Consider the following 19,893-nt stretch of genomic DNA (forward strand, 5'->3'; position numbering starts at 1 on the left):
TTATATATATATCTGTATCCGTTTCATTTCCCCCAACTACGCTCCTTGTACCATGTATGTGTGTGTGTAACGCTTGCGAATTGCTTGTGCCCAATTAAATGTCACACAAACTACAGCTTCAGATGTTTATTTCGATGAGTCAGATTTCAATGAGGATGGCGAATATCGTTCCGACAAGAATTATGATGGACCACATTTGAAATTTCCCTTAATCAAGAAGGATGTGGTGACGCTGATTGATGTGTTTCGCAAGAAAAAGGTGAGTACCACATTGGTTTGGTTGATAGAAATAATATTTCGTGCAAAAAATTAGATTAAGACAAAGATTAAATAGAGTAGGATACTTCGAGGTATTTTGTGGTTACTAACCTGTGATAAGAGGGATTCGGCAAGAAATATAAACAACTCAATATAGACCTTGGTTCTTTTTGGAAAATGTTCACAAAACTTTTATCTAATACTGAGTGGAGATATTGCAGATATACTCGTATCTTAACAGTAATTTGATTTCCGTGGGTTATACGCTATTATTACTGTTGAAAAACTTCTTTCACTAACACTCTCTCTCTTTAAAAGTAAATATTATTAATTGAAGGTATCCTTAACTCTTTTCTGAAGTTTTTCCCTATTTTGGATGATGTGTCACAAAAATTTTTTTTTTCATAAAATTCGATATTATTCCAAATTGGAAATGAAAGCGAGAGTATTACGGTTATATCCGTAGTGATCTAACTTTTCGATAACATTTTTATATAAAAAGCATATTTTCTTCAAGGCAGACATTAGTATTGGCGACTACTTCTTTTGGTCCCCAAATATATTTGTAGGCAACATTTTGTTGAGATCTTGAGAACTGGTAAAAGTTGCTAGAAAGCCTATCCAGCAAAGATGGTAATTCGAACGCAAGTAGAAGCGATTGACACGCTGAACTGTCTGCTTTGTGAATTCGCGCGGGACTCGCTATCCAAAGAGCTTTCGAATATCGAAAATTTTAAAACGATATATCCAACATGTTCCATCCTCTATTACATGAATGATATACATTTTGTTTTTTATATTTCCCTTCCTTATAGTCTGATCGCCTACTGGCCAAATACGTGGGTGGTATACTAAAAGAGGCTGCATTTAAGTTAAAACGACTTCCAAATCTCAATCAAGCATCAACGGCGATATCCAAACAGGTGACAGTTATTGGAGATTTGCATGGAAAACTGGATGATCTGTTGGTGATTTTCTATAAGGTGAGTGAGTTTGTGAAAGAATGAGAAATCATATAGAAAAAATATTTTTTTTACAAAATTTAAGATTTACACAATAACTTTTCATTTTCAAAAATTATTTATTAAAAAGTTCTACCTTTTTATTAACTTTTCATATTTTTTATTGTAAAATTCAATCTCTAGAATGGTCTTCCCTCAGTCGAAAACCCCTATGTCTTTAACGGCGATTTCGTGGATCGCGGCAAAAAGGGTCTTGAGGTCTTCCTGCTGCTACTAGTCTGCTTTCTGGCCTTTCCCGGTGCCGTGCACTTGAATCGCGGCAATCACGAAGACTCTGTGATGAATGCGCGTTACGGTTTCATACGCGAGGTGCAGCAGAAGTATCGTGTAAGTATCGCATAGAAAAATTCAGCTAAACTGCTATGCTTACACTTGCTATTATATGCCTACTTGTGTCTTTGTATTATATTTGCATTGCTTTTTACACTGTATTCTTTTTCCGCACAGCGCAATGCCGATAAATTAATGATAATGATTGAAGAAGTCTACCGCTGGCTGCCGCTGGGCACCATCGTTAACAATCGGGTGCTGATTGTGCACGGCGGCATATCGGACACAACGGACTTGGATATGATCAAGAGCATCGACCGCGGCAAGGTGAGTTTAGCAATTTAAAATGTAAGAAAAAACGCACACTCACTCACATCTACTATACACATGAGAGACGTTTGCGTATGACAAATGTAGAGCGATTACAAATAAAGCCACGCTGATAAAGGACGGCATCCTTTGGGAGAGCAAACGACCGCAACACACAGCGTGGAAAACAAACAAAAACGAGAAAAATGCAAACTCATTTAGCAATTTTATGTTAATGAAATCCCTGGCGTGCGTCTCGCTGTCGATTTTTATCACTTTTCTCATCTTTGTTGCTTTTGCTTGCACATTAAATACACGTGTTATCCCTCTGCAAGCTTACAACACACAACCGCATTTGCCTTTGCGGCGCTGTCCTGCAGTTTTTATTATTAAAGCTACTCGATTAATGGCGGCTTTTTGCATTTTATTGCTACCTGCCAGTGGCTTAATGAACTCAGTGGCATTGCCATGTCAATTACTCGGCGTCAATTAACACAAAGATAAGGTTGACAATGCGTCGAAGGCAGCGCGTAAATGGCGTGTTGTTAACTTTAAGTGTTGTAAGTGCTGAGCTGCAAGTTGCAGGCGGTTGAAAGAGAGAACAAAGATAGCAAGGGAGAGAGAGCGAGAAAGTGATGAAAAAAGTTGTGAAAATGATAATGACATGTCGCAACCGCTTAACGTATGAGTTAATACGCTTAATAACTCATACAGGCATCGTCATCACCGTGCGGTAGTCGTGGTGCGCCATTGCGTATGCGTGATAATTTAATGCAATGCGAAGGCGCAGCTAATTGTACACTGCAGACGCACACTAGAGTACAGCAGGCATGTACTTGCATATGTTCATATGTACATATATATATCATTTCACCTGCCAATTAACTGTATTTATAATTGCGAAATTAAATGTTGAATACAACGTATTTTACTATTCATTATTCTCCAGCTGTTGTTTTCTGAAAAATGTTTGTCGGCATAAGCTCTTAATAACAAAAATTTAAGCTGTTGAAGCGAGTATGAAATTAATGTATACCGGCATTATTGTTTCTGTGAGCGTAAGCTAGGATTTTAAATGTTTTTATACCCTGAACAGGATATTTTAAATTTTCCACGAAATGTGTAACAATCAGAAGGAAACGTCGCAGACACTATAAGGTTTATATATATATAAATGATCAGCATGACGAGCTGAATCGATTAAGTGATGTCCGTCTGTCTGTGTGTAAGTACGAAAACAAAATTAGATGTCGGTCGGAAATTTTGCTCACGTCATTTTCTCTCCAAGAAGCTGCTCATTTATACGAACCGTCGATATCGGCCTGTTTTTATATGAGAAAATTCTCAACACAGTTGTGGCAAATTTCAAACTTCGTATAATCTGTACAAGTCTTTCAACTTGAGAAACTATTTCAAAATTTTTTGAAAATTTTCGAAAACAGTAGTAGTAAGTTGGAATGAGGTATACCTTTAAGCGCCTCGTACTCTTTCATAACTAAATTATTATTTTCAAAATTTTCGAAAACATTAGTAGTACTATAAGTTAAAATGAGGTATATTTTTAGGCACCTCCTAATTTAAAAACTAAATTTTTAATAAATATTTTTTTTTTTTTCGAAAATAGTACTAATAAGTTGAAATGAGGTGTACTTTTAGGCACCACGTTTTTTAATAACTAATTTTTTAATAATTTTTTTTTTTTGAAGTAGTAGTAAGTTGGAGTGAGGTATACTTTTGGTCACCGCGTTTTTAAATAACTAAATTTTTAATAATTTTTTTTTTAATTTTCGAAAAATGAGGAATACTTTTAGGCACCACGTTGTTTTAGTAGCTAAAGTTTTAATAATTTTTTATTTCGAAATTTTCGAAAACAGTAGTAGTAAGTTGGAGTGAAGTATACTTTTAGGCACCGCGTTTTTTGTTTTATTAAGTAAAATGTTAAACAATTTTTTTTTAATTTTTCGAAAAATGAGGTATACTTTTAGGCACCACGTTTTTTTGGTAACTAAATTTTTCATAATTTTAGTAACTTATAGTAGTTGTAAGTTGGAATGATTGGAATTGTTATCACTAAATTTTAAATTTTTTTTGTTTAATTAATCGGTTGACAATCAAACACAATATAACACAGGTTTTTGATTGATTTATAAAGTTTAATTTAGACTTCTACTACGAAGCATAGAATACATACACTCCTGTCGTCTCAGTATTTTATATTGTGCTCTATCTAACGGCATTAAATACACACCACAAGCAGTTGTCGCATTTCCGGCATTTACCGTTAAATTGAATGAAAAACGTGAAAACCTAACTAACTGCGGCATGCAAACATTTAATAAGGAAATAAAATGAGCAAATAAACTAAACTCGACTTAAATGCCAACAAAGTAATGTGGTACGAACATGCCAATGGAGAAGAGCTGCAATAGTGAGGACAACAGGGTGGCAATTACATGTACGGCAATGCGAAACCCTTGAGTGGTGTTGTTGTGCATTGAACTCTTGCAGTCAGCGGCATACGGCATGACTTCACCGAGGTGCTGTAAGCGAAAGCAATCAAATACTCATTTAAAATGCATTGGAAGAGTTTTCTGATACTCTGCTGGTTGTTTACTGCTGCAACTGATACAAATTGTAATTGTTTTATACCAGAGTGAGGAAACGTAACGTGTAGTCTAGTTTTTCCTTTTTTTATTAACAAAAACATTTTGAGAAATTAACTGTGGGTTATTTCCGTATAAGTAAGAAGAATTGTTTGGTTTAAAGCTCTTGGTGGAAACGAGGGTTCTTTTGTCAAATGAGAGGGGAAATTTTTAAGTAACTACTGTTTACTCTTGACTCTGTATGAATGGGTTTTTCTCCAAAAGGTCTTTCTTTTTTTAAATGAAGAAATTTTCTGCTAATCGACTCAATGAAAAAGATTTTTTTAAATGAAGAGATTTTTTGTTAAAGGGATGAATGAATGCAAAGGTATATTGCCCCAAAAAAAGAACAGCAGTAGTTGTAAGTATCTCTCTCTCTCTTTGCTTCAGCTATTGAGCAGTCGGTCAATAAAATATGAACTAAAATACAAATATACAAATTCAGATAATCCAACAATCCATCCACCAACATCTCATCAATTATTTAACCAGTCTTTCTACCCTAAATTACTCTAATTTACTAATCATTTTCCTTTCTACCATTTTTTCCACACGAATTGTCTCGTTGCCGCCTTTAATCCGTACCACATCCGTTTCCACTACGTTTCCGGTGCGGCGTATACTTCACCACATCTCTTCGTTCGCCACACTGCGGCCCGCCAATATTTGTGCTCGGATGTTTACTTTTGGCGCACAGTATGTCTCCATTTTGCGACCGCCCATCGAGATGGCTGGTGAGGATGGCATCGATAAAGTCGAATGGAAACAGGTGAGTGCAAATTGCCTTGATTAAAAATTAACAATTACATTTTGTTACAATAACTGTTAATTAAGTATGGGGTGTAGAAAATAATAAGAAAGAAAAAATTTAAACTAATTATACAATATTGGAAAAAAAATCTTCAATATTGTTGTCAAAATGGCATACTGATAGGTATGGAAGATAAGAATACTTTGCAATAATAAGTACAAGTTATATGTAAAAGAGTATCTCGAATTGAGGTTTACTTTTGAATTTCGTTTCTTTATAATTGTTATAATATGTGCCTATTGGATCCGGCGCTATATAAGTTGTCGTAACTTTAAATGAATTTTGCACCACTAAATTCCTTGTGACGACTTTCCAATATTGAAGTTTTGATCCAGGTTGATCGAGGTGGTCTCCCGCGATAGTTATAAGCGCAGGGTGGGAGCTTAGTTAGAGCTAACGCCCTTTGAGGACTTAAAACATAGTAGTAGTTGACTTTTTCGAAGTCTGTGGACAATATCATTGGTTCACTGTGAGCTGACGGTGGTATTTATGAATAATTCATCGCAACCCAAAACATCTCCAAGACTTTCCCTTCTTAGTCGCCGAACGTTGGCAGGGACTTCTTATTTGAGAGCAATTTATATATTTAAGTATACTAAATGATTATTGCATCTCCGAATATCAAAAATTAAAAAAAAACACTCTTGGTTCTTGACTTGGCTAAAGTCATAAAATCTTGTCACTAGATAATTTTCTTCAAATGAAATCTATCCCCCTATCTCAACCACAATTTTTCGTCAAGTTCTCTATAAGCGAGACATTAAAGTAAAAGCATATTAAGAGATTGCCATTTTTACTTTAAAACATTTTGCATTGTGCTTGCATGTAAGTGAGCTGCAGTCAACTTTAATTGTATTACGCCATTATATAGACGTGTCCGTGCGCCATAGCTCGGTTATGTGAAGTACTTCGGCAAGTACATTGCTTGTGGAATTCCACGTCTTCCTTAATGACTGCAGCGAAAGTGGAGAAAGTGCACACACAAACATATGCACATGCATCTCTAGTAGCGCAAGCGTCGAAGCATAATCTAGGACGCTCGTTGCACGTTGCATTGTAAAGTGGTTGCGCGCTTCGGATGGCTGCTTACAACCATTCTACCGCAAGAAATTAGTCACGATTTTCCGTAATGCCAGACAATGCTACTAGTGCGCGGCACGTGTTGTATGTGTAATGCATTTAGATGCATGTGAGGATGTGTGTATGTATTTTCATATATGTATGTTTATATATATATAGCATGTTTGTGTTATGAGGAAACAGTTAGATTTGAACACATGCTTATTTTTTGCTTGTGCTATTCGCTCTCTGAATCACTCTAGAGATTCGAGCTGAGTTTTCGGAAAAAACGTATGAGCTGACAAAAACAGGTTAACGAAATTCAATTTCGGCTCATAATCCATCGTTTTTCCAGTTTGGATGGCGGAAAGTAATTTTTTTCGGCTATCACCAGCTAAGGCTAAAAGAAGCATGAAAAATGTAGAATTTCCTTCAGAAATGTAAAAGTTTTCAATACAAGCACTTGTTTCCAATCGCTCAGTTTGTATGACAGCTATATGCTCTAGTGATCCAATGTGAAAAAATTTTAAGGAGATTACACTATTTTATTAGACAATAGGCCCTGCAAAGTTTTGTGAAGATAGCGCGTCAAAGGAAAAAGTTTTCCATACAAGCACCTGATTCCGACCCTTCAGTTTGATTGGCAGCTATTTGCAATTGTGGTCCGATATCTGCGGTTTTTTCCACAAATTAGCAGCCTTTTGTAAAAAAGGATGTTTGAAAATTTTCAGAGCGCTACATTAGATAGCGATCAGATTTGGATTATATAACGACAACATGGCTGGATTAACTCAGCTCGTCACCCTGTTGGGCTCTCCGACGTTTCCCTCAGGGTGTTACAAATTCTGTGGCAACCGTAATATACCCAACTCAGTTTATAAAAAAAATGCTATTATTTTAAAGAAATCTTTCAAGATATTTGCTTTATGCTCTCTCCATTCTCTCTCATTTTTATAAAGATGTCATTATGGGGACATATTTCATATAATGCGACAGTATACTTGACAACCACTTAACCTCTTTACCTGCTTCTGCCCTCGCCCATACATAAATATATTTATACTCGTATGTGTGTGTAAGTGTAGGTATAATGCACAAATTATGTATAGAAGACTGTCTCAGCGCATGCTTGAGTCATACTGCAACAACGCCGAGTAAAGGTGTACGCGCAGCGCATTACGAGCAGGTAATTTATAAGCAAAACGCTTGCATTTGCGCTCATAAAACTTTATGGTTTCACGTGGAAAACGAAAAGAAACTTACAAACACACACACACGCATACTAACTGATAGTCTTACACGCCACCTGTGTGTATCTGTCGCAGCAAGCAAGCAATATTAATAAAATAAACGGCGCCTTGCAGCGAAGACCGCATTTAAAAACGCCACTGCACTTTGCTTGCCACTGCCACAAACACAAAAAAAAAAAACACAAAACAGAGAATGTCATAACTGTTTGCATAAAATTGGCTTTAAGCGACATGCTGAAGCGCCAAGACGTGGTGAAAACAAAGCTGCACTGCATATGGTCAATTCTGTTGTGATTTTATTCTGCTGAATTGCAGCTGAATTTTAATTGGATATTATTATTATGGCTGACAGTTATTATGCGCTATACAAGTATGTATATGTGTGCTGAACCCGCCAGCGACTTTGATACGCAACTCGCATTCGCTGCAGTTTTGCGCTGGGCGTTGTGCTCCTGAATGGCTTGGGTGACGGCCAACAGCAAAACATTAGTAAAACAGTTAAACAAATTGGTTATGTAAATTGAATTCGTGGCAAATGCAAATGTATGCAAATTAATTATCCTGCAGGTCAGCAACAAGGTTCAAGGCGGTGTGTAACAGGTGTGCCTGATTGATTGATGTGCAATCTGCACTGATTGCAGTCGAATATATTATACGGTCATTCGTTCGGCTTTAGTCTGATTGCTCGGTGTTTGATGTCGGCTGTTCTGCTATTGTCCTGGTGGGGCGACATGGCGTATGAGTGATGTGTGTTGTCAAGCGTAGCTGACAATGATTGAATTGATTGTGTTTTTCGAGAGAGTGGATTGGCAAAATGGCTAAAGCGTAACAGAAAACAAAAAAAAGTAGATAGTGGTACAAGTAATTGAAGAATGCAAAAGAATAGTCAAAAAAGCGATTTTGTATTTTTTTAATTATCCGCTCATTGTACCTGTTACGCAAAGCTACTACTATGGGATGAAAAATCTTTGATTTTCAGTAAACCTCGCTTGAGTACCACAGCCGCTTAAATAACCAAACATTTTTGTGCTTAACACTGACTTCGAAAGCCTTAAGCGGCACTTTTAGGTATATATCCCGCCTCCTTCTTCTTTATTGGCGTTGACACCGCTTACGTGATGAAGACCGAGTTTATAACAGCGCGCTAGCGTTTCTTCCTCTTCACTGGTTGGCGCCAATTGGAGATGCCAAGTGCAACCAGGTCCTTTTCCACGTGATCTTTCCAACGGAGTAGAGGTCTTCCTTTGCTTCCCCCGGCGGGTACTGCGTCGATTACTTTCAGATCTAGAATATTTTCATCCATTCGGACGACATAACCTAGCTAGCGTATCTGCTGTATCAATCCCGCCTAAGTACCCCAAAAAGCTGGAATTTTGTGGGAATCCTTTAAGCGTATTTTACTATAACAAGCTGCCATCTGGTAAGATGTAAAGTCTCACTGAATGAATCCCAATCGGACAGTAACCCTTAAAAGGTGAACCTTGCTGAGAGCTAAGAGCTCAATAGAACTCTTCCGATTTACCCCGGGCCAGAAGGACCTTGCGACTGCAGAACTGTTGTTGTTGTTGCGCCGGAATTCTAACGAGCTGACAGTCCTTGGACGGATAAAAATCGGGGTTCGTTCCGGTTATGTAGACCCGACTGTCGTGGGAACGAACTTGGTCCGAGATCGAATGGTCCTGTAGGACTCAGTAAAGTTGTTTATGCTTACTTCTTTAAATGTAATCCCGAAAACAAATATCAGTACGTCTGAGAAATTTGGCCACAAATGTAACTGTCTCTATTATAGGCATTTCATATTCTTTTAAAAATATTTTTTCGTTTAAAACTCAAACTTTCGAAGTTACCACAATATCATTCATATAAGCATATCATTAACCTCAAACTATCTGTTTCTGCTAAACAATTTCAACAGCCAACATTGCAACAATCACACTTAGCCTACTTTGCAAATACTTTATCACCCAACGTTGACGGCAAATGCCTAACTCTGCACATAAATCAGTTAAGAATTGTGTCAAAGATATACTAAAGCGCCACAAACACACACATACACTCACACACACATTAGAAATATGTGACCAAAATAATTCCTGACATTTGTGTTAAGAAAATAGCAAGGCTTATGTCAACTTGTACGACTATATGCGACACATACACTAACATATCTACTTACTCGTTATCACACACACACTCATACTAGTATAGGCACGTACTTCGAATAAGTGAAAACAAAAGTCATGCACAACAATTAGTTTCCGCAACGGAAATGCAGTCAGCAGCCGCTATAAATCGTCTCAGAATGTATGCTAAGTAGTGGAAGTTGGCGACAGGTGATAAAAGTAGTCAACTTTTTTGCATGTGTGTGTTTGCAAATTTGAGGTTTTGTGGTTTCGTGCCGACAAAAGGTTAGTCTGCAAAAGTGAAATTGGTGACGAGAAATTTGCCGCCGCTAACCCCTTTACACAGTCATATCTGACAAGAAGAGTGTTGAATTAAAGCTTAAAATTTCCAGTCGTACAAAAGCATTCCACAGCTGTTAAATATTCAAAGCGTACTAAATATGTACGAAAACAGAAAACATTAGAAAGTAGAGACAAAAAGTTACAGATATTAGATTATATGATGTGGACTAAAGTCACTAGGACCTATAATATCCCTAAACTCCCGCTGAAAAAAATTAACTGAGGTTACTCTTCACACCAAAATTATACCTGCTTCAGACTGAAAATCCATCAGCAAGTCGACTGTAGATAATACTGAAGAAAAAGAACTTCTTCTATCATAATTCAAGCAGTTGCACTCGATATCATCTTCTTCATTTTCATATATTCTATTGAATGTTTGAGACAAAGTCGAGATGCCGGCTCAATAGACAGTATGGATTGATCTACAACCCACTGTAGTTATTTATGAGCGGTCAAATCACCAACGATTATTTTTATATCTGAACTATTTCTGTGGCATATTCCTTTTAATCGAATAAACTGGTGTAGAATTTCTATTCTCTAGTAGCTACAGCGTTGAGCAGCAAGTCTCAGGCACTAAGGGATAGTATACCATTGACATCATCTATCGGGTTTATAGAAGTGTCTGGATATTCAAAGGTGGGTGCATAGTCCTTCCTTAAGGATTTATCTTCTCATTTCTCTCTCTACGGCATTGCGATGGCAGATACTACCGTTCCTACGACAGAGACGCGTCTAAGTAACCGGAACGTACCTTAACTATACGGCCAAGTACTGTCAACTCGACACCTTTGCTCGAAACTACTTCAAGCTTATTTACTGCCGCTACAATAACAGCAACAACACCTACTTTTTCCCCATAATCTCAATATTCTCAAAAAAATTCTCTCCGACACTCTTTAAGCCGCCGTCACTGTTACGGACTAGTAGATTTAGGGCTATATTGTACTCCAAAGGCGTATTTGGCGAAGTATTTGCTTATTGCCTAGCTATGCTGACAGTATTTTCAATGCCTTGGCTATACTTCTATGTTACTTCCAAGTGTTTAAGGACATACTAATGCCTCAATGATTCCTTCAGAATGGTCAGAAACCCCTGAGCACGCCTTATCGCTTGCATTTTCACTTTAGTTCTATACTACTAATATACATAAGAGTGTCGATTCAGCTACACTTCAATTTACACCTAAATTTTTTTGCAACAAAATTCACTTTTTGCATGCAACTATGCCAAGGAGTGCCTTAAGCCTTCACAAGCTGCAAGTATGTCTGCAAATGTATATGTAGTCAAAAGAGTAACTTTGCTGCCATGCCTCGTCATAAATAGTTAAAAGTGACAGGCTTTGCCAGCTGTATTGTTGAAATAATTTGCAATGGAGACTCATAATTAAGCCACAGAAAAGGAATGACAAATACAAGGCGACAAAATAAACGGTCAGCGGACTAGGCCGCAAGTGAAGGCCGGGCGAAAGTAGCAACACCTGAGCCAACGTGCGGACACACTATATACGTGTATGTGCACATATTTCTGGGCAGAGAGCTCGGAAAAATAAGCAAATGGATGTCAGAGCACTTTAAGCAAGGAAAGCCGCCTATTTGCATACACCTTATAGGGCATGTCTGCGTGTCATGTCCACAAGGCAGGCGAACAGTGAACATGTACTGTCAGCTACAGTGTAGCGAAGCTAGTGCATTTCGGTGCACGCCCTAAGTCAAAAGCAACTATGTATTCATGCAGGCGTTTCCTGTACGAGGATGGTTTGAAAAATAGGTGCAATCACTGAGGAGGCAAAAAGGAAAAGTTTTGACACGATTGCTGAAGAAATTATTACTGGCAGTTACCTGAAAAAGATTTTAAAAATAAATGAAAGTTAATGTACGAAATTATAAAAAGACATGATGTAATTGTACTTAGGGGACTTCACAATGTTGCTGTTGAGATCCTCCTTCCGCCAGTTATACCAAGTGTTCGGAAGGCTTAAAGAATATTCTCACTGAACGGAGGATCGTTGATCAGTTGTCTGCTGTAATTTATAGTGATCTTTCATATTTTGAACCAATTCATAAGACCATACATAAAATTTTTGATTTATTTCAAGTTCAGCCTTTTGGAGTGTTATACTCTTCAACTCCATAACTTAAATATGGCTCTATCATAACAAGTCGGTTATAAGTGGAGGCATACACATACTTAATGTTGAAGTTAATTTGGTTAATAATGAGATCATGTCTACAATTTTGAGAAGAGGAAAGAGTAAGCTGTAAACTTTATGGAGAAATTATATGCACAAAATTAGGAGTTATGGACGATAGATTGTGGGAATTTTAATCATCAACTACTATTCAAAAATTTAAACAAGGCCAAGGTAAAATGGAAAAAAAATTAAAAAATGTAAAACAAAAAAGACAATCGCCGGGCCATCCTTGTATTTAGACTCTTTAGCCACAAACTATGTCGCCAACAACAACAGGCATGTCATTGGTACTGGCATGCTCTTATTTCTGCCTGCAGTGTCATGCAACAATGCAGTAATCCAACAAGCCACAAGGCGAGACAAAGCAAATCAAAAAAAGAAAAAAACAACAAAAGAAATTTGAAAAAAAGTAGGAAAAATAAAAACGAAGCCGGAAAATTCGCTTGAAAATAAAATTGCATGAAAGTTCACAAGAACAGGAAGGATATGTGTGGCAGCAGGAAATATCTATGTACTTAAGCACATTATCCGCATGCCAGTCCTTTACCATGTTGCATTGTTGAAGAGCAGCAATTTTAGCTGAAACACTACACAAAAACGGCAAAGCGGAAAAGCGTTAGTGCGGCAAGCTGCTGCACACTCAGCTGAGTAATATTGTAATATATATGTAATATTGCGACGCTATTGCGTGCTTGCGAGCAACACATGTCACGCAAATGTGCCACTTTATTAACGCAAACTCCGAGTGCGTCATTTTATGAGCTGAGCTGCAATGAAATGAGTTGAGTATGTCAAACTATCTGCTGGCTGGCATGTATAAGAGCGCATGATGGGTTATAAGTACTTGCAACTGCTTTGCTTACTTCAAATAATTTCTAATTGGAATTCTTGTTACTGTTGGATGAATGGTGTTACTGTTTACAAAATGTTTAAGGTACTTAATGCTGACATCCGAAATGCCAGGATGCTTCTTCCTTTCCGTTTATGCAGTTATAGCTGAGTTAACTATAGCGCGTCAGTTGTTTCTTATCTTTGCTTTTCGGCGCCAATTGGAGTTACCAGGTGCAGCCAGGTCCTTCTGAACCTGATCTCTTCAACAGCGTAGAGTTTCCCCCATCTCTGCTTCCGACGGGGCGGGTAGTCGATAATTTCTTCGATACTATGGATACTTCAAGGCAAGAACACTCATTCACCCGGTCAATATGACCTAACCAGCGTAGCCACTGTCTTTTGATTCCCTGAACTATGTCTATGTCGCCGTATATCTCGTACAGCTCATCGTTCCATCGACTGCGGTGTTCGCCATTGTAAATGCGCAAAATACCATAAACCTTCTGCAAAACCATTCTTTCGAACTCACTTAAAGCCGACTCACCAGAATTCGTCATTGTCCAATCCGCTGCACCGTATGGCAGAACGAGATTTAATTTATTCAAGTTTGTAGAGTTTGGTCTTTATTCGTCGAGAGAGCACTTTACTTTGCAATTGCCTACTCGAACCAAAATAGTCGAAAATAGCAGCTGTTGGTAAGAGCTCTTCTGCCTTGGCTTTCAAAGCAGCAGTTTTAGCTCATATAGGTTAGTCGAAAAAGTATTTTCGTAGTTCTAATCAAACTTGAACTTATTTTTTTACATTTATAATGAACTTTAATGAACCAAATATGTACCATTTTGGTCGACACCTTTTTACCATTTTTCCGCTAGAGACATTATTCCATCAGTGTAAAGCTTTTACGGTTTCTCGGCGAAAAACTGCGACAAGTAACTTTCACTGGCTTCTCTTGAAGCCAACTTTATTCCATTAAGGGAGTTCTACATTGACCGAAACAAATGGTAGTCCGATGGTGCAAAGTCAGGGTTATATGGTGGATGCATCAAGTCTTCCCAGCCCTCTCTCAGTTTTTTCCGAGTCAAAAAAGATGATGGAAGACAAAGCCCTTTCTGTTGATCAGTTCTGGACATTTTTTTCGATTGCTTGCTTCAATCTCATCAGTTGTTGACAGTAAAATGTAGAATCAATCGTTCGACTAGGCTCGAGTAGCTTCATAGTGGATGATTCCTTTCCAATCCCGCCAAACACTCAGCATAACCTTTCGAGGCGTCAATTCTGGCTTTGCGATCATTTGTTGAGCTTCACCACGCTTGGACCATGATCTTTTTCGCACACTATTGTCGTATTTGATCCACTTTTCGTCTCCTGTTATCATTCGCTTCAGAAATAGTTCGATTTCATTTCGTTTCAGCAAAGATCCGCAGATGTTAATTCGGTCCATTAAATTTTTCACAGACAATTCATGTGGTACCCAAACATCGAGCTTCTTTTTGTAGCCAGCCTTTTTTAAATGGTTCAAAACCAATTTGTGATGAATGTTAAGTTCCTTAGCGATGTCATGGCGGCTTATGTGACGGTCCTGATCAACCTTTTCGATATATTCATCGACTTTTCCAACGATTGGTCGAACATAGCGGCATAGAGGTTGCTCCCCTTCTATCTGGACAACCTCTTAGATCACTTTATTTGCATTTCAATGCAGACAAATCAACAAATAGTCAGCTTAGCAAAAAAACTACACGCAACATCGAAACAAATGCGTATCTCTTACCAAACTACCATATCATGCCACAGAAAGTTTAACTTGCATAAACTCTGATCTTACACGCAACACATACAAAACTTGCTAATTAAATAAACGGACGTGCTGGTGACCCTCATCTACTGATGAATATATATAATACGAGTATATACTTATATATATACTATACATGCTGCAGACGTGTGGTTATGTGAAAATTCGTTCAACAAACTTGGTATTTACCTCAAGATTTGAGTTTGCATTAACAGTAAATTAAAATAAACAAAAGGAGAGCGCATTCCCTGCATGACGCAGCAATGTACGTGCAACATTACTGATGATATATGACAAACTACTTACATATGTACTTGCCATATAGTTACATTACGTGTATGCTACCCTTTGCTGGGTTCACACGTGATTTTAGTAAGTTCCTGCAAATCGCCTGCACACCAAATTTAACTGCACGAAATTTTTCCAATTCCCTTAAGTAACCGCAGTTTCCTCATTTGCTTTTGCAACTTCGTGCTTCTGCGCACACGTACTCTAGATAGTGCCTCCAAAATGCACCGTTATGCTGCGCAAATTTGTGTCAGCGCATGTTGGCGTTAATGTGCGAATGTATTAATGCGCTTGGGTATATTTAGCAAGCATTTGACAGCTACAAATACGGCATACCTAAGCATGTGCTCACTTACAATAGTCTCAAGCAGATGCTCGGGCATTTTTTGTGCGCGTATATGTTGTTGTTGCTGTTGCAGTTATAACATTCTTACCAAATGTATGCTGAGTACTTGGCGGCATTGACATTAAAAGTAAATTTTTATGCTTGCGGCAAAAGTGTTAAATGCGGCAAAAATGTTTATTTTGTGAGCTAACACAACAACAAAGCTGTATTTTATTTTAAAATTAAATTTTCGGAGTTCGGTTGAAAAATATGTATTTCTCTTTGTACAGCGAAGCGCATGTGCTTGTGTGGAAAACTTTTTCATTTGAGGAAATTTCTTCACGAAATTCAGCATAGATTATTATCTGTGTCAACAATACATTCTGCGAAGAAATCGTTCAGATCGGATTGCTGTAGTTAATATTTTTTCTTGTTTCTTAATAAATCTTCCATGACCACTCCTTTTATGAAAGAAACACTCAAGCTAGAGCTTTGAATCGGAAGTTTCTGCACCGTATATCTTTCCAGTACCCGTTTAAGGGTATCTGCTTGTGTTTTTAAATACGAAAAAGCCTACTCAAATAACTTCTGAAACTATTCCCACAAGTTATTGAAATTTTTACAACATTTTCTATGCCAACTTCCTCTCTTCGAATGTTTTACTTTTTCGGCCCAGCTATTTTCAAATATTTTAATCAAGCTAAGTAGTTGAGAATACGACTTCAATAAGGACAAATTATTTATATATGCTCTCCACACCTCACTTATTACATATCTCAAAATCTACAACCCTTTGAGGCTACCTGACGTATGAGTAACTTTTTATGTCTTTAATACAAAACTGAAACTCTTTGGGACTACATGACGTATGAGTAACCTTTTATGCTCTTAATGCAAATATTTTCGTTATAATTAAAACCATTTCATTATTTACCCCTTACTGAACACCAACTCCACAATAATTGCGCTTTTTCAAAACAATTATAATTACTGTTTCCAACCAAAAATGCTTTTTCTTCGACTTTTCTTAAAAAAATACTCTACTACCTTGACGACATTTCGACCAGAATAAAGTATACACTTAGGCGCATTAACCCAGTTTAGCAGATTTCGCTGGAATCACTGCAAAAAGCAGAAAGGCGAACAATTAGCGCGAAATGTACACAGGGCCATTATATAATTACAGCTTTTTAAAGCGGCAAATATAAAAAATGAGTTGTGCACACAAATTACTGAGCAAACACATTTCCAAGACAAAAAGTCGGAATTCTTTGCATACAAAATTGCTGGTTGAAAGCAAAAAATGGTCGTGGTTGTGTTTACATGCGCATTAAAAGTAAATTTCTAAGAAACACTCTCAGCACAATATCTATTTAATGAATTGCAGTCGCGCCTTTTGGGTGTTGCGGCGCCGTTAAATAATGAATGAGCGCAAATTACGAAACAAGTGCCAAGAGAAAAGATTGCAAAATGTATGTGTGTTAAGCGTTTACTTTTAGATACGGGTAAGACAGATTTTTATAGATGCTTCTACTGATTGTTAATTGATAAAATTAAGCAACACATAACTGGAAGGGAAAATTATTAACAAGAAAGATAAAAATTTTGATTGGATTTAAGAAAATTTAAAAGTAGCAGAAAAAACGCTTTGGCTGCACCGAAGCTATGCCCTTCACAGATGACTTTCTTATAGTAGAACAGTGTGTGAAAAAATGTTATAATTATCTTCCGTTTGTATTGTAGCTACATATATGTATGCCATAGTGATCCGATCTGAACAATATTTTCGTTGAAAGTAGCGATGTCTGAGATAATAATCAAGTTTTCCATACATGGACTCTAGTTTCACCGAGTTGTTTGTATGGCAGCTATATGCTATAGTTTCCCGATCTAAAAACTTTCTTCAGATATTGTAGCGATGCTTTCTATAATAATGTACGTCAAGTTTCCTGATGATATATTGTCAAATAAAATAATTTTCCATACATGGACTTGAGTTTGGCCGTTGAACTTGTACGACAGCTCTATGTTATAGTTGTCTGGTTTGAACAATATATTTGGAGATTATAGTTTTACTTTCAATAATCGTCTTTGCCGAATTTCGTGAAGATATCCTTGTAAATAAACATTTTTTCCTTACAAAAACCTGATTTTGATCGGACATTTTGTACAACAGCTATATGCTGTAGTGGCCCGATATCGCCAGTTCCGACCACTGAGCAGTTTTTTTCGGAGAAAAGGAAATGTGCAAACTTTCAGATTGATATCTCAAAAACTGTGGGACTATATTGCATATATGTACATATATACATATTCCTGACAAAATAGCAAATTTTTGTCTAAAATTGCGTATGCTAACTGTGATCTCCCAAAAAAACATCATAAAGGCCGTCAAATTTTTGTTTGCCTTAAGTCCGGGTGTTCTACAATATAACGTATGATTTTCAAATAATTTTTTATAAACACATTTGACTTTAGTCTCACCTGCTCCTCACACCGTTAAGAGATTATTAAGACTTCAAAGCATACACTTTCAATTGCATTAAACATTTTATTTATGCGCTAATGCCAACAAAGGATTTTTATTGCTGTGTAAATGACACGCACGCACGTTCGGCACAGCCAAGAGGCAAACGTGTGCCTTTGAAACATCATGTAGTCTGCAGTATGCGCATAAAAGCCGTTTATATAGGGAAAATATTGTTCATACTCAAAGCGAAATATTTTTACTCTGTCTGATTTATATGCTCGTTTCGCATAGCGGGTCATATATACCACATTTATGTATTGCCAGCGTTTTGAAGTTAGCTGCAACCACATGTACGCCATGGCGTATAAGTAACTTCAATGCTAGCACGAGTAAACGCTTTCTTTGTACAGAAAAAATATTGGCAAAGAGGTATGCTGCGTGAAAAAATACCTGGCATTTGTTTAAAAAGTGGTATTGCGCTGCTGAGCAAAGCAAGTGTGCAGTTTTTACAACAACATATGTGCTTTTTATGTATTTGTGTTTGCTCTCTTACTTAAAAAGGCTAGAATTTTTGTGTAGATAAATTCTAGAAATTGATTGCGAGCTTAAAATATTCTCATTCATTCGAAAAAAACAGCAATGCGTTAATTTTTGTTCTTGTTTTAATCAAGCATTTCTCTTTTTAGATCACCACTGCGTATGGTTATATTAAGTTTGGCACGAAGTTTGTAATGCCTATAAGGAAACGTCAGAAACCTAAATATATATATATGTATATAAACAACGTGACGCGCTGAGTCGATTTAGCCATGTCCGCCTGTCTATCTGTTATTCTATTTATACATGTATTAGTCTTTCAGTTTTTGAGATATCGCTTTGAAATTTTGCAGACATCTTTTCCTCCGCAATTAGCTGCTCATTGGTCGGAATGGCCGATATCAGACCACCATAGCATATAGCTGCCATAGAAACTGAACGTTCGGCATCAAGTGCTTGTATGGAAAACTTTTGTACTTGGCGATATATCTTCACTAAATTTTGCACGAATTATAGTCTAAAGTAATGATGCAACCTGCGAAGGAATTCTTCAGATCGGTCTACTATAGCATATAGCTGCCTTACAAACCAACCGTTCCAAATCAACTTTGTGCATGGAAAACTTTTTTATTTGACAAGATATTTTCAAGAAATTCAGTATATATTATTATTCAAGGGAAAATCTTTGAAAACATTTTTCAGTTTAGATCACTAAAACAATAGCTGCCATGCAAATTGGTCGATCAAAGAATCAATAAAAATATTTTTTTATAACATTTTGTATATTTTATGCTATAAAAAATGCACCTGTGCAAGATACTACGGCTTCGCTGCAGTGTATCCTTTATTAATCAAAGTAAATATATATAAATACTGCAAATTTTATTTAGACTATATGAAATTTTTTATAATAGTAGCGTAGTCGAAAAAGTATTTTCGTATTTTGTCAATATTTTGTATATTTGTTAGCAATCGCTTTTTTTCTGCCAAATATTTAAAAATATTTAATTAATTTTGCTATAAAGCTAAAATCCAATATTTACTGAAAAATCATTAACAAAGTCTTTGTATATTCCAAAACTAGCGCGAAAGTGTTTTTGTTGTCACTTTTAATGTTTTCCCTTTGACATACTCAAATTAATATTAATAATTGTAAGTTCACTAAGAACAATAAGCAGTAAATTTACCGTTTTCCACATTTTATTACACAAACGAGTGCTTCCTTCCTACAACTGCAAGTGCTATACTTGCGCTCTCTTCATCATTAATCTCGATTAGCTTTAATTGCGTAATGCCGTTTAATGCGTGCTGAAAGCCATTGCCAGCGATTTGTTTCGCATTTCCTTTACGCAACGAATTGTGTA

General features: G+C 36.9%; 2 protein-coding genes across 5 annotated transcripts in view; one reads left to right on the forward strand and one right to left on the reverse strand.

The window, feature by feature from the left end:
- Nucleotides 1-19,893, forward strand: part of LOC126763311 (serine/threonine-protein phosphatase rdgC) — a 124,205-nt gene that overhangs the window by 99,487 nt on the left and 4,825 nt on the right. For 3 of the 4 annotated variants that reach the window (XM_050480661.1, XM_050480662.1, XM_050480664.1), the window contains 5 exons: nucleotides 117-259; nucleotides 1,074-1,241; nucleotides 1,404-1,607; nucleotides 1,728-1,877; nucleotides 5,199-5,270. In XM_050480661.1, coding sequence (XP_050336618.1) covers nucleotides 117-259; nucleotides 1,074-1,241; nucleotides 1,404-1,607; nucleotides 1,728-1,877; nucleotides 5,199-5,270 — 737 coding nt within the window. The remainder of the gene's footprint in view (nucleotides 1-116; nucleotides 260-1,073; nucleotides 1,242-1,403; nucleotides 1,608-1,727; nucleotides 1,878-5,198; nucleotides 5,271-19,893) is intronic. The other variant, XM_050480663.1, reaches the window with a different exon arrangement.
- Nucleotides 1-19,893, reverse strand: part of LOC126763313 (antigen 5 like allergen Cul n 1-like) — a 109,122-nt gene that overhangs the window by 75,715 nt on the left and 13,514 nt on the right. The gene's annotated exons all lie outside the window — the stretch shown is intronic.

Source organism: Bactrocera neohumeralis, chromosome 6, assembly GCF_024586455.1.
Source record: "Bactrocera neohumeralis isolate Rockhampton chromosome 6, APGP_CSIRO_Bneo_wtdbg2-racon-allhic-juicebox.fasta_v2, whole genome shotgun sequence".
Classification (NCBI taxonomy): domain Eukaryota; kingdom Metazoa; phylum Arthropoda; class Insecta; order Diptera; family Tephritidae; genus Bactrocera; species Bactrocera neohumeralis.